The sequence below is a fragment of the Magnolia sinica genome, chromosome 8, assembly GCF_029962835.1.
Source record: "Magnolia sinica isolate HGM2019 chromosome 8, MsV1, whole genome shotgun sequence".
Taxonomy (NCBI): Eukaryota; Viridiplantae; Streptophyta; class Magnoliopsida; order Magnoliales; family Magnoliaceae; genus Magnolia; species Magnolia sinica.
Genome location: NC_080580.1, coordinates 4,044,200 through 4,060,202, shown reverse-complemented (window position 1 = coordinate 4,060,202; position 16,003 = coordinate 4,044,200). Strand labels below are relative to the sequence as shown.

General features: G+C 40.8%; 1 protein-coding gene, 1 non-coding gene and 1 pseudogene across 2 annotated transcripts in view; 2 read left to right on the top strand and 1 right to left on the bottom strand.

Moving 5' to 3' along the window:
* The window catches only part of LOC131252636 (uncharacterized), a 61,282-nt pseudogene extending 46,913 nt beyond the window's left edge, over nucleotides 1-14,369 (bottom strand).
* LOC131252633 (probable LRR receptor-like serine/threonine-protein kinase At3g47570) overlaps nucleotides 1-16,003 on the top strand; it is a 38,451-nt gene that overhangs the window by 17,364 nt on the left and 5,084 nt on the right. The window contains exon 3 of the mRNA XM_058253282.1: nucleotides 2,652-2,660. Coding sequence (XP_058109265.1) covers nucleotides 2,652-2,660 — 9 coding nt within the window. The remainder of the gene's footprint in view (nucleotides 1-2,651; nucleotides 2,661-16,003) is intronic.
* LOC131254492 (small nucleolar RNA R71) lies at nucleotides 2,024-2,128 on the top strand. Its single transcript, XR_009175604.1, has one exon. It is a non-coding gene; the product is annotated as a small nucleolar RNA R71 (small nucleolar RNA).

Here is a 16,003-nt window from a genome sequence, read left to right as displayed (position 1 = left end):
CCTCAAGATATATGTGGTGAGTACAAATCGAGGGATCGATTCCTTTGAGGTCCGCTATCGTCCATCCCAGGGCTCCTTTATGCTCAATGAGAGTAGATATAAGCATACTCTCCTGTTCTTTCTCCAGGTGGGCAGAGATCACCACCGGGTATGTCTCATCTTGACCTAAATATGCATATTTCAAATCAGAGGGCAAAGGTTTTAAGTCAAGCTTCGGCGGCTTGAGGTTAGACGGCAGAGGCACTACATCAGTTTGTGGTAATTCTTCAAATTGTGGCCTCCATCGGTTAACTTCAAGTACCGGTGCAGTATCAAGCAAGGCGCACGTCTCCCTAATCATGTCATCATCAAAATCATGGGAGTGGGCCAGGCACGTCTCTAGATGGTCGGAGGATAAGGTCAGAGGTGTCGTATCTTCCACGAAAGAGTCAATCATGTTAATGTCGTGGAACTCGTCATCATCCTCTGAATTGCTGCCGTTATTGAAAAAAATGTTTGACTCCAATGTCAAATTTCCAAAAGACATAGTCATGATCCCATTCCTGCAATTGATAATTGCATTTGACGTGGCAAGGAATGGGCGACCAAGAATGACAGGAATCTGAGTGCTCATGTTATTGATGGGTTCAGTGTCCAGGATGATAAAGTTTACAGGGTAGTAAAATCTATCAACTTGGACCAACACATCCTCAATTATCCCTCTTGGTACACGAACAGAGCGATCAGCAAGTTGTAGTGTGGTTAGGGTGGGTTTTAATTCACCCAAACCTAAGCTTTGTATACCGAGTAGGGAATCAGATTGACGCTCGCTCCTAAGTCAAGAAGTGCGTGATCAATTCGATGGTTCCCGATTACACATGATATGGTTGGGCTACCGGGATCCTTGAATTTCTGCGGCACGTCTTGCTTCAGGATGGCACTCACTTTCTCAGTCAAGAAGATTTTCTTTTGAATAATTTTCCGTCGCTTGGTCGTGCATAAGTCTTTCAGGAATTTGGCATATGAAGGTATCTGTTTAACGACATCAAGTAGAGGAATGTTGACTTTCACCTGTTTCAATACCTCTAGAATATCCTGAGAGTTAGAGAGAGGTTTTGGTGAAACCAACCGTTGGGGGAATGGAGCAACTGGCTTCTCTAGAAGTTCCGGTTCTACTTTTTGTGGGGCATCACTGGATCCATCATTGTTGTCCTCTTTTGGTTCTTGGGGCTTTTCGAGCCTAACCGGAAGAGTTTTATCAATGATCTTCCCACTCCTAAGAGTGGTGATGGATTTAGCATGCCCCATCTGATTTGAAGAGCTGGGATCATTATTCTCGTACTGCGGTTTAGGATTGGGGAGAGGTTGTGCAGGAAGCATCTCCTTTTCTATAACCGTCATACGAGAATCTATCTTTTGCATAAATTCTGTGATTCCTCGCATTGCCTGAGCCAGCTCTTGTATGGGATTTTGAACCGGTTCCTCTTGAGGTTTCACTTGATTTGGATTTTGATTGAAGAAACCTGGAGGAGTCGCCGTTTGTCCATTTCTCCAACTGAAGTTCGGATGATTTTTCCAGCCAGGATTATATGTGTTGGAGTTAGGTCCAGTAAAAGGTCTTTGATAATTATTTACGGCATTGGCTTGTTCATTCAACACTCCTCGAAAGGCAGGTATTGTAGGACAGTTTTCAGTTGTGTGAATGTTGCAATCACAGATGCCGCAAACAATTTCATTGACCTTATCCTTCTTTCCTTCCATGGCCTCAACTTTCCTTATGAGTGTAGTCACTTTACACTTGAGATCATCCTCTTCTTTCAAGAGATATAATCCACCTTTCTCCTTTAATTGAGTCGGCCTAGACGTGGTGTTCAACTTTGGGTAATAGTCCCAAGATTGTGTTTTTTCAGCCAAACTATCGAGGTAGTCCCATACCTCGTCGATATCTTTATTAATGAACTCTCCATTACACATTGTCTCGACCATTTGGCGCATGGAAGATGTCAGTCCATCATAGAAAAAATTTGTAATGCGCCACGTTTCAAATCCGTGTTGTGGGCATGAACTGACCAAATCTTTGAACCTTTCCCAACATTGAAAGAATGTTTCATCTTCCTTTTGGGCAAAGTTCATTATCGCTTTCGAGGGTAATCGTTTTATGATGTGGGAAGAATTTTTTTATGAATTCCCTCTGCATATCGTTCCATGTGCCAATGGATCTAGGACGCAGTGAATGTAACCACGTCTTAGCTTTCTCTTTTAAGGAAAAAGGAAAGAGTTTCAGCCTAATTGTATCCTCAGATACATTAGGAAAACATAATGTAGCTATAATTTCATCGAACTCTTTCAAATGTAAATATGGACTCTCTGATTCAAGTCCATGGAATTTGGGAAGGAGTTGGATAACTCCTGGCTTGATGTCCATTTGTCCTGTATTTTCAGGACAAATCATGCATGAGGGCGTACTCACTCCCGCCGGTTGTAGAAAATCTCGTAATGTACGAGGCGGGGGTGCCTGTTGCACCTCATTCTCATCTTGGGTATCCTCCACCCTGGGTGGGAGTAGAGGAGGTTGGTCTTCAGCCATAACCTCAGTTAACTCAGGGGATTTCGAGCGGTGTCTAGTCCTGCGATGGATAGTCAACCCCTCAACCAATCCTCCTTCAGTCAAGAGACGTCGAGTGTCGTCACGGGCCCACTTGGGCATGAAAACACTCGAAGCCCTCAATTAAAAACTTAACCCTAAGAAAGGAAAAGAAAAGCTCGAAAGAAAGAGAGAGTTGGAAAGAAATTACCAATTTGAAGTCCTAAGTTAAAAACCTGCAAAATAAAACAAAAATAAGTTAGATTCTAAAAAGAAAAATAGCCGTAAATTAATTTCTAAAAGAAAGAATTCTTAAAAGAAAGTGGAGATTTCTAAAATAAATTAGGAAAGATCTAAACTAGAAAGTAGATTATTAAAAGAGAACTGAAAGATAGGAAGTAGGGAAAGAGCTTACCGAATTAGAGATTTCTATCTTAAATGCCTACAAAATAAGAAGGTTAGTTCTAAAAAATTCTAAAAATAAATTAGGAAAATAAATTAGATTCTAAAAGTGCTAGAATTAGAAAATTTCTAAAATTTAAACCCTAATTCTAAAAATATGAAAAAGTAGAGAGATTAGGAAGGAATTACCAATTGAGAAACTTATGTCCAGATCCTATAAAATAGGAAACAAGTTAGTTTTGAACTCAAATAGAAATAAATAAATAAATAAAACTATGGTTAGTACAATCCTAATCTTAAACTAATCCTAAAACCAATTAATTTCAGAAAATCGTAACCGTCAGTCCCCGGCAACGGCGCCAAAAACTTGTTCACTCCCCAAGTATAGGGTTGTGATGTAGTAATAAACTCGGTAAGACCGAGGTCGAATCCACAGGGACTGATACCTGTACGTTATCTGAAACCAAGTAGAACTAGAACTAGACTAAGATGTGATCTAAACCAAATAGAATAATTGTGGAAGAATTATCTAAGACTTTAAGTAATTCAAAGGAAGGAAAACTAGGGATTCAGAGGATCCACTCGTAGAGATCAGGGAGATCTTTTTCCTGCATCAGGAATCATGGAAATCAAACTGAACTTACTTGATCTGGTTTTCAAGAGATGAAAGGTGTATGAATTAGAATGGATTCCATCACCAAACCTTGCCCAGGAGACAAAGCAAACAACAGAATTAATCTAATTACCAATCAATCAACATGCCATGAAAGTTAGGCAGAGTACCGTCATCCGACCATGCCCATGAGACGATGGTGAACAATAGGGCTTCCTGACTTCATAAACATGAAAAGGAGAAAAGGAACATGCTCAAAGCTATCACAGACCCATTGTAATTTCAGTCACAATAGACCATTAAAAACTACAAACATTCCCTTAACAATTAAACCATAATCAAGTTCAATTCACGATTAAATAGTTAACCCAGCAATCAGAGTCTCCCATCTCACTACAAGCTTCACCTCTTAGCCCTAGCTAAGAGGTTTAGCCCGTCATGATGCGGGCTAAATTCTAATTAAAAGAAAAAGAAGAAGAAGGAGAAGAAGAAGAAGAAGAAGAAGAAGAAGAAGAAGAAAGAAAGCAAGGAAGTAAAGTAAAGGGAGAAAAAAAACTTCTCTCTCTTCTCCTTGTCTTCCCGTATCCAGATCATGTCCCTGCGGCACCCCACCTTGAATGCTCCAAGCGCTCCCTCCTTCACGTTTCTCTTTCTTCCTGCTCTCTCTCTAGCTCTCAGACCGTGCACAGCAGCAGCAGCAGCCCCGTTTTCTTCTCCCAAACGAAAACTCCTCAGCAGCACATTCAGCAGCCGCCTACCGCAGACCGTCCTTCCTTTCTCCCCCTTGCTCCCTCTCTATTCTTCCCTTTTTAAGATGGAAAGCTCCCATTCATCCGCTCTGTGGAGTCCGGACGGGAATAGGTTGCAGAACTCTTACGCAGCTGCAACATCCGCTGCATCTTTAGCAGGAAAGACAACGTAACAGATCGTGTTTGGAGAGGCGTTTTGTCTCCAAGTGCAGGATCGGAGCCATTCGGGCTTCTTGGCTCTGGTCAGTCCGGAGCTGGGATGATTTTGGATGGTCCGGATCGTCGGACCGATCCTCTCTGTTGATACAAAACAGGCCGCAACGTTCGGGTTTCGGCCACGCGGTAAACAGGGCCTGCGGACGAATCGCCGCTGGACTCTCGGTGGGGCCCATTATTGACATCGAAGGAGGAATCCATGCCGTCCATCAGTTTCCCCTCGAAAATCCGGTCGGACGTGGTCCGTTGTGGATCGGATCCGACGTGCCCCATAGAGTTCTTCATATTACCGTCCGTCCTGCGTTTAACGGATGAAAAACCGATCTCCGGTGTCTTTTGACATTTCTCCACCTAGGTGTGGGTCACGCCTTCCCTCTGGACTTAATGGACGGTTCAGATTGGACCGCCGAACCAAGATGGTGGCCCACTGCACCCAATCGCAAGCCGGACAGCGTACGCTGTTGCATTAGTGGAGAGTTCGAGTTTGAGTCGGTCAGCGCCTGCTGACCGACTTTAAATGCACGGATGCACGGCTGGTGCACTTGATATTATGCACATTCACCACAGGTGGGGCCCCACAGAGATGTTCTTGAGAAATCCGCTCCGTCCATCAGCTTTTTCACCTCATATAATGGTTTGAGAAAAATTTGAAGTATATCCAGATCTCAAGTGGGCCCAAAATCAACTGTTTATGGGCTGATCTGACAGTTGTGCCACTTCCAGAGGGATCTGAGAGTTGAAATCCGTCATGTACGGTTAATTTGTGGTCTTCAGGCCATCGGAGGGATCTGAGAGTTGAAATCCGTCATGTACGGTTAATTTGTGGTCTTCAGGCCATATATGGAGTTTCAATTCATCAATTTTCTTGGATCCCTAGCATGCACATCCGTCGATCTTGGTCTCCTGGGGTCCATCCCATGCTTTGGTGTTATCAGAGTATTAAATCCATGCTTTAAGCATCCTTTTTCAGTCCATGCTCGTAAATACACTCTGCATCACACACACAATTAAATCAGGCCTTTAAACGGTATCATGCTTGTAAATTCATGCAATAAATGGGTCTGATATGCAATATTTGACCCTCAACACTATACATCTTCCCCTTGTATAAATAACATAATAGGAGAAAAGCATACAAAAGCCTAAGGAAACCAGGTTTCACCATACGTTAGTGTGAACATACATATACAAGATGGAGAAGAGATGTTTCCTAATTGAAAACATCCCTCCTACACGCTTAAGGACGTGAGACATCCATTCCCTCAAAGAGATTGAGTGGCTACACCGAAAAAAATAAAAAAAATTACGCCCCAAATAATTTCAATGATAAGTGTCACATTTCTATCGTTTCTTATGTTGTGACCTACTTAAGTTTCTATTCGTCTCATTTTTGGTCTGACATCGAAAAATGAGTTGGAGTGAAATATGTTTGAGGTGTATGTCACACAATTGCCATAACAAGCCCCATAGACCCCATAGAATTTTTCGCTACATAGGCTCCTAAAAATGCACATCAGTTCTTGCATAAGTAAAGCATAGTTTTATTTGATCATTAAATCTTTTGATCGAATAAAGTTATACATTTTCCTTTTACTTTGTAGAGATGAGAGATTCAATATTAAAAGGTCGTCAAAAATATTTTAATAGTTTTAATACACCATTTAGATGGTCGTAATAAAATGCAATGGATGCTAGGATGATCTAGATCATGTGATTGTATTGATGCAAACACGTCATTTTAATGGTAAATGATGAAATTTAATTGTCAATGGACCCTTTTAATGGTTAACTGTGATGGAAGTAATAGTTGCTTTGTAACCATATATGAAAAAGGAAATGAGTTATTTAGCAATACTAAAAGAAAATGGGTTTTTAACATATAGCAAAAGAGGAAGGTGGAATATGACAAAAAGTCCATAAAGCAGACCTTATAAAGTATATAAATCAAACAAAAGAAACAATTGAAAGCCCATAAAAACTCCATTCATCCAAATCCAAATGCTAGATGGTTTTTTTTTTTTCCATCCAAATCCCAACACAATATAGAAATCCAGAAACAATCTCTACTAAATTTATAGATATTTCAAAGCTAAAAACATCAAAGCAGTCACTAGAAACACACATTAGAAATATATTAAATACTTTCATCCCTTTTAAATGTTTCTCCAAGCTCACCTACCGACATCCCCACACATGTGCAATGTACAATGCACATGTGTTATGCACAATGCGTCGGCTCGCCGCTACCCACGAACGGCCCCTATGGTCTTCTTGTAAGTGTACCACTTAGAAATCCAGAGATAAATACCGAAATTGATAAGGCTGAGCAAGGCCAAGAGCCAGTAGAAGTAGTCGAGGTCGCCTCGATTGAGGTTATCTGGTATCCACCCGAGCTTACCTCCCTTCGTCGTCACATGTGTGACTATCGTGACAAGAAGCGTGCTAAGGTAGCTACCTAGTGAGACAGTCGTGATAGATAGAATAGTGCACATGCTCCGCATAACGTCAGGTGCCTGATCATAGATGAACTCCAACTAACCAATGAATGTAAACACCTCAGCAGCTCCCTCAATGAAATACTGTGGGACCTACCAGAAGATGGCTGTCAGTAGCCAATCCGTGCCCTTATTCCTCCTAACAATGCCGAGTCTCACGAGCTCTAGGACTCCAGCAACCAACATAGAGAATATGGAGATAACTAGGCCAATTCCCATTCATTAGAGTTGGGTAAAGCCCCGGTCATGGCCTGTGTACTGCATAGCGAATGGGAATATGACCTTGTCATAGACTGGGACCCAGAAGATGACGGCAATGGTGTTAAAGATATAGAGGGATGTTGATGGAATCTTGAAGGTGGGGCCCATGTGAGCATTTATTGTATTACCTTGCAGGACAAACATGGTGGTCATCTGGCAGTGTCTCCCTATATCTTCATCACCATTGTCATCATCTTTTGGGTCCCCATCTATGACAAGTTCATCGTCCCATTTGCTAGGCAGTACACAGGCCATGACCGAGGCTTTACAAATGGGACGATGAACTTGTCATAGACCGGGACCCAGAAGATTACAACAATGGTGCTGAAGATATAGAGGGACGCTGATGGAATCTTGAAGTTGGGGCCCATGTGAGCATTCATTGTGTTACCTTGCAGGACGAACATTGTCGTCATCTGGCTTCCATTTACAGCCAGATGACCACCATGTTCGTCCTGCAAGGTAACACAATGAATGCTCACATGAGCCCCAGTTTCAAAATTCCATCAGTGTCCCTCTATATCTTCAGCACCATTGCCGTCATCTTCTTAGTCCCGGTCTATGACAAGTTTATCGTCCCATCGCTAGGCAGTACACAGGCCATGACCGGGGCTTTACCCAACTCCAACGAATGGGAATTGGCCTAGTTATCTCCATATTCTCTATGTTGGCTGCTGGAATCCCAGAGCTCGCGAGACTCGGCATTATGAGGAGGAATAACTACTACGACCGTGAGGAGCTGCCAATATTCATCTTTTGGTAGGTCCCACAGTATTTCATTGTGGGAGCTGCCGAGGTGTTTACATTCATTGGTCAGTTGGAGTTCATCTATGATCAGGCACCCGACGTTATGCAGAGTTGTGCACTACTATATCGCTCACGACTATCTCACTAGGCAGCTACCTCGTCACGATAGTCACACATGTGACGATGAAGGGAGGTAAGCTCGGGTGGATACTCGATAACCTTAATCGAGGCCACCTCGACTACTTCTACTGGCTCTTGGCCTTGCTTAGCCTCATCAATTTCAGTATTTATCTCTGAATCTCTAAGTGGTACACTTACAAGAAGACCATAGGGGCCATTCGTGGGTAGTGGCGAGCCGACGCATTGTGTATTGTACATTGCACATGTGTGGGGATGTCTATAGGTGAGCTTGGAGAAACATTTAAAATGGATGAAAATATTTAATATATTTCTAATGGCCCCAGTCATGGCCTATGTTCTGCCTAACGAATGAGACGATGAACTTGTCATAGACCGGGACCCAGAAGATTACAACAATGGTGCTGAAGATATAGAGGGGCGCTGATGGAATCTTGAAGTTGGGGCCCATGTGAGCATTCATTGTGTTACCTTGCAGGACGAACATGGTGGTCATCTGGCTTCCATTTATAGCCAGATGACCACCATGTTCGTCCTGCAAGGTAACACAATGAATGCTCACGTGAGCCCTAGTTTCAATATTCCATCAGCGTCCCTCTATATCTTCAGCACCACTGCTGTCATCTTCTGGGTCTCGGTCTATGACAAGTTCATCGTCCTATTCGCTAGGTAGTATATAGGCCATGATCAGGGCTTTACCCAACTCTAACGAATGGGAATTGGCCTAGTTATCTCCATATTCTATGTTGGCTGCTGGAGTCCTAGAGCTCGTGAGACTCGGCATTGTGAGGAGGAATAACTACTACGATCGTGAGGAGCTGCCAATATCCATCTTCTGGTAGGTCCCACAGTATTTCATTGTGGGAGCTGCCGAGGTGTTTACATTCATTGGTCAGTTGGAGTTCATCTATGATCAGGCACCCGACGTTATGCGGAGCTGTGCACTACTATATCGCTCACGACTATCTCACTAGGCAGCTACCTCGTCACGATAGTCACACATGTGACGACGAAGGGAGGTAAGCTCGGGTGGATACTCGATAACCTTAATTGAGGCCACCTCGACTACTTCTACTGGCTCTTGGCCTTGCTTAGCCTCATCAATTTCGGTATTTATCTCTGGATTTCTAAGTGGTACACTTACAAGAAGACCATAGGGGCCGTTCGTGGGTAGCGGCGAGCCGGCGCATTGTACATTGCACTTGTGTGGGGATGTCTATAGGTGAGCTTGGAGAAACATTTAAAAGGGATGAAAGTATTTAATATATTTCTAATGGGCCCCGGTCATGGCCTGTGTATTGCCTAGGGAATGGGACGATGAACTTGTCATAGACCGGGACCCAGAAGATGAAGATATAGAGGGACGCTAATGGAATCTTGAAGTTGGGGCCCATGTGAGCATTCATTGTGTTACCTTACAGAATGAACATGGTGGTCATCTGGCTGTAAATGGTAGCAAACACGATGCCTGTGGCCCATATGGGGAGTAGCTGCACGATCGCCTTCATCTCCTCGACTTGGGTCACTGTGCATAGCCTCCATGGATTAACATTGCCTTTGATATCATCAGTTTCCATCAGTAGAGCCGCCTTGTCGAGAAACCTGCGCGAATGAAGAAACAAATTAAGGATTGAGATTCATTAAGACCGAGATCCTTCTCACTTGCATTGTAACAAGAAGTGTTGAAATTTTGGAAGGAAAACTCCAGGCTTAAATGAACATTCTCTATGTATCATAATGAAGTATTATCGAAGTCCTAGTTATAATTCCAAATCATACAATTGAAATTTACATTAAAAAAAAAGGACTGTAATTCGGAATTCATATCAAATTCTATTTGAAAACTACATAGTTTAATTAGTTTTTAACTTAGTTTTTATTTCATGGATTATTGGGAGATTTAAGAGAGTAACAATAACAATATATTGATTTCTATCCATTGTTTAAAACTTCAATTGTTATAGATATTAAAAATAGTTTATTACTAGATACAGATGCCATCAAAGATCATAGATTAGGTAAGGTTGTGTTTGCCAACCCCAATTAATTAGTATAAGGCTTAGATATGATGAAGTAAGGTTGTGTTTGTAAGTTCAGTTGAACTGGATTTAAGTTAGTCCAATTCAGCATGGAAGAAATGATAAAGAGAGGGATGGCTCAATTATAAGGCCCGTTTGGATCCTTGTATCGGTGAGTTCAAGATTTTTCACCAATTAATGCATTTTCTATTATTTTTTTGTGTCGATCTGGTTTTATATTCATGTATCAAAAAATCCTAGATTGACAAATATATGAATTCGAATGGGCCCTTAATATATAAAGGTAACCATATCAATTTCTTGTGTTTTGAGTTATGGGAATAGTGCCTAAATTGAGTGGGGCTGGCGCAAGATATTCAATAACGATAATGGTGACCATAACAGCCAATCTTAGCCGTTAGGATACAAACTGTAATGACCATTACGACATTGCAACAGTAAAAAAATAAAATAAGGAAGAAACTGTATTGGCCCTGTAACGGCCCTTTATAGAACTTTTTTCCATTATCTAATTGAATTGAATTATAAATATTCATTCGGATCATGCATCCAAACACTTCCCAAATTATTATAAAGTGGTAATTCACTTAATTAGAATTAGCAAATACTAATCACAATTATGAGAGAATCCAATAGAGGTATCATGCATATGGCTACACACATGCATAGAACTAGCACCTCATGCCTTTTAAACCCGACGTTATCTCCTGCTTTTTGTGGTAATCCCAATAAAATCACCACTATGAGGTCTTACCATTTAGCAGTTTTGCCCAAACACACCAAACAGAGTTGCAAAATTAAAACATGAATAACTAAGGGGGTGTTTGGATGCACCAAGTATCATGGAATTTTGTGGTATTTGGTGCAACCAAATGCACCCTAAGATAGAAAGACTGCAAACAACAAATTAAAGGAAAAAATGAACTGATTCTATTAGGTTTTAAATAAAGGATTACCCTTACCCGAACTGTTCGGTATGATCGAGCTTACGGCTTCCTTGTATAGCAGACTCATCCTCAGCGTTCTCATACAAAAGAGACTTGTCAGCAGGTACTTCCACTTGAAATTTCCTGAAGGACGCGATTAGGACTTGGAAAATTCGTGTTATGGGGCTGCCACCGGGCTTCTGGTGACGATATAAACGGGTCCCGAAGAAGAAACTCACGACCGCAATCGCCATTGCCACTGCAGGAATTCTAAAACCCCACCCCCAACCCACATTAATTCATTTGTATCCAGACCAATACAGATGAAGCGATGAGAGCGCCGATGTTCATTGAGAAATAGAACCTGTTGAAGAAAGAGCTCTTCTTTTTATTCTCAGATTCGTCAGTCTCATCGAACTGGTCCGCCCCAAAAGAAGACACGCAGGGCTTAATTCCCCCGGTACCAAGAGCAATGAGGTAGAGTGCTATAAAGAACACTGCGGTTTGACCCTTTGTCGGGTAACAGTCATCACCATGGCAAGACGGCTTTAACCCACTGACAGATGTCGTCAGTGTTTACAATGCCATCCCCTGCAACTAATTTTTTTTTTACATATATAAAATCACTATTTATACAGTTGAATGATAGTCTTGAATCTTGATCAAGTGGGGTTGTTTAGATAACGTTTGGATGCACTATTGAATTGAATTGCAATAATCTCTAGTTCAATAAAAAGGAAATAACTGATCATTATTTTTATATTTAAATTTCAGCAAAACTTCATTATTTTGAAATCCAACTTGAAAAAGAGAAATATCGTGTTTTTTTCAAAGCCTGGTCCTTCGGTATGATTACCAAAGCAATTGCAGTTTTGTCATTTGCACTTTGTTTTGGCTGCGTTTTTCTCACGGCCATTTCAGTAGCAGAGAAAAATAATTTGTAATTCTGAAATTTTGACTCTTAATGGACTTCTAAAAGTTCCACAAAACGCTCTTTCATGTTGTAATGGATAGAAAAATTGCTTTCGTATCCACACCGGTATCTTTTCGCGATTTAAAATTCTACTAAGAGCTTTTGAACAGTGAGAAAAGATCAGAGAAGAAAACTGTAATAATTATCCAACGATGATTTCCCAATACCTTTGTAAGAACTATTGAAACATGGATTTCTCTAGATTCCATGTTTGGGAGTCATGTTTGGATAGCAAGTGGAACTCTTACAAAGTTCTTACAATGGTCACCTTATATCATGTGCATGAGAATTTGATTATGATGTTTGAGATTGCTTTTTGAAATTCGATTACGGTATGTTAGAGAAATATTGCTTTTTGACATCCAATATTTCGTTTGCCAGCCAAACATAGTAAAATATTCTATCATGAAAAAAAAGCTATCTTTTTTTTCCCCTTTTCCGCAATACGAACATGTCACAAAACTAGAAATTTCAAAAAACAGTGAATTATTATGCATGCAACACAGGCCAAAAGCACCTTTAACCAAGAGAAGGATCAAACAAATTTCAACGAATGCTAATCACTGTATGTTCGAGCTATATGAGGCCACCTTGATGTCTGAGTTTCATCCAACTATCTATTAATGAACCCCCTCTTGTTAGGCCTAGATCCCAAAATCCATCTTTATTTATAAGTCAGGTGGGTCATGCCAAAGGGAACAATGTGGGACGTTGGGGAGGGTGACACCCACCATAGAAAATTCCAGATGTGTTATCTATATGTCATCCAACCCATTCATCAGATGTGCACCCCCAAGGATAAAGGGGCAGATTGAAAATCAAGCCATTCAAAAAACTTATGTGGGCCACAATGATTGAATATATATAGGTTTTAGGAGTGATTGCACATTGCTTACTATGTTGTTTCCCATCTGAATTTTTGATTGGTGATGATTCTTGGGATGGATGATGAATATGAGGAGATGCACCGCATGTAGAACTTGGATTCCAGTTCACATCATGGTTGAGCCCCCACACAATTCAGATATATGTATTTAATCATTCCCATTTATTTAATCATAATTACTTCAATTGGATTGAAATGTGAATTCATGCAACATTAATCACTTGTTCAAGCTCTTCAAACACTAAATAACACAAGATAGGTTCTGCATGAAGCTTACTAGAAAATAGATGGTCGAGGAAGAGGCAATCGTCCAATATCTTCCTAGGTAGGCATCGGCCACGAAGGCTCCGAGCAATGGCGTGATGTAACACATCCCTGACCAGTTCATCACATTATTCACTGCAGTAGTGCTGCTCTGATTGAGATGAATCTTCAAATAATTCACCAAATTCGTGCCCATTCCATAGTACGTCAACCTCTCACACAATTCATTTCCTGTAGAAACAAAAGGACCATATTCAATTATCGATAGGATTAACAAATAACATTAGAGGTTTTCCATTTCACATATGAAACATCAAGATGGTCCACTCATCAAGTGGCCACAATGCACAAAACAAATGGATGGTTAAAAATATTTAGTATTTTATTTCATATATTGTAGGAACCCAATTATAGCGGACTATGTATTCTTTATGCCAAGGCACATACAGTGTGGTTTCATGACTTGTAGTGAACCCGATTTGCGGGCCACCTGATGTACAGCTTGGATCATTCATGTCGGATCGTAGAAGGAATGTTATCTTAAATATGGAATTAGTATAACTCTAATCAAAGAAAGAGGAAGAAGTTGTAAACCATACCGAGGATATATGGGCAAGCTTTCCAATTTCCTGTTTCCTTCTTGATCAACGGTTTGTTATGAATATCGACTGTTCCATCATTTGTATAAATATCATTTACTGCCATGGATCTCTTACGGTAGAGATGAGCCTTTTTTTTGAACTCTGTTCTTATGGGAGTTTCACCACAAACTGCAGCATGTATGACTATAATTAGCAAAATGCATTTGAATAGAAAAATCACAATGCATGTAAATACATGTATCATATGGAATCTCATCCATAAGGTAAGGATAAGTGATGACTAAATTAAAAGGAGACAGATCATAGGATCCTGATTGTCAGAAAATATTTAGTTTGCGGAGTTGAAAGATTTTGTACATGTGGAGACCATGGATCTGATTATTGAAAGCAAGACAAGTGTAATTTAGATTCTATGCGTTTGGACAGCTCCTGATTTGCAATTTGGATGCAATTTTGTTAAATACTATTTAACCCAAATGGTATATGAAAAGTTAGATTGTTTAGATAGTGCAATGCCATTAACTCTACCATTTAGGGTATGTTTGGACAGCCCCTGAATTGCAATTTAGATGCAACTTCGCTAGATATCATTTAACTTAAATGATATTTGAAAAGTTACATTATTGCATATGGTGCAATACCATTAACACAAAATTCCTTTTAAGGCCCTCAAAACATTATTTGCCCGTTTCTATTCCAACCAAAAGCTAAACTAGATTTGCAATTTGAAGAGTTGCATATTCTCAAGTGATTAACTAATTACAGTTTTAGCCCTTGGAAGACCCTCAACTGTTAATCTAACCCAACGGAACCACTTTAGATATAGGTCATCCATCATGCAAGACCTTGGATGTGGACTGTCCATTAGGTGGGGCCCACTTGATGTGGACTATCCATCATAAGGGCCCACATTTTGATGCGGGCTATCATTCTTATGAGGCCCACTCTGTCCTTTATGTGGGCCACCTTTATGTGGACCATTCATTTTGTGGGGCCCACCTTCAATACGAGTTGTTCATCATGTGGGCCCGCCTTGGATGTCCATCATCTATCATGTGGATCCCACCTTTAATGTGGACCATCCATCAAGTGGGACCCACTTAATATGGAAGGTTCATCGTTTTGGGCTACACTTTGACTTGGGCCATCTATCATGTGGGGCCCACTTAACATGGATGGTCCATTATAATAAGCCACACTTTGATGTGGGCCATCCATCATATGGGGCCTACCTTTGATGTGAACTATGTATTATGTGGACTCACCTTAATGTGGACCATTCATCAAGTGGGGGCACCTTCAATATGAGTTGTTCATCATATAGGCCCACCATAATGTCTACCATCCATTATATGGGTCCCACCTTTACTATGGATCATCCATCATGTGGAGCACACTTGATGCGGATAGTCTATCATAAAGGTCACATTTTGACGTGGTCTATCAATCACACGAGACTCATGCAGCGTGCATATAACACATGCATCATGGTGGAGCCCACGTAACTTTTCCACGTCAACTTGTGAAGGAGGTCGCGCAATCCGCGTCCGTCTCAACACAGTTTACATTACTAAGAGCCTTTGGGTCAAGTAGATGTTCTCCACATGGTTTCCATCGCAGAGAGCTTACGTGTCAAGCAATGGTTGGATAAAGAAACTGTAGACCTGACGTTGGTCCCTTGCGCCAAGCACATCTATGCCTCCATTTCTTTCATCTTCATCTTAAATTAGAAAGTTGCTTTCTTTATTTTGATTTGTATATATTTAACAATTGCTTTTCTCATCTCACGGTAGACTCCTGATTTCTTTACACATTGACGAGGACTGGAGTTGCCATGAAAAACACGTCTAGCTAACAGTACTCGACATCCAAATAAGAAAATTCTTCCCCGTTAGCTATCGGTAGAAGTAGATTGTGGATTCATTCATGTGTGCCTCTATATGGTAATCAGTGTTAGTTAATTTATACTCTTATTTCTAAGAAATTTTAATCATACAATACTTGGTATTATCTGCATCAACCTTTATTGGATAACATGTGGCCTATGTTAGTGTTTGCATGGCCTCCGGCCTGTCCAGAAGGGTCTCCCACATTGAAAGTTGGACACCTTAATAATCTGGCTGATCCAA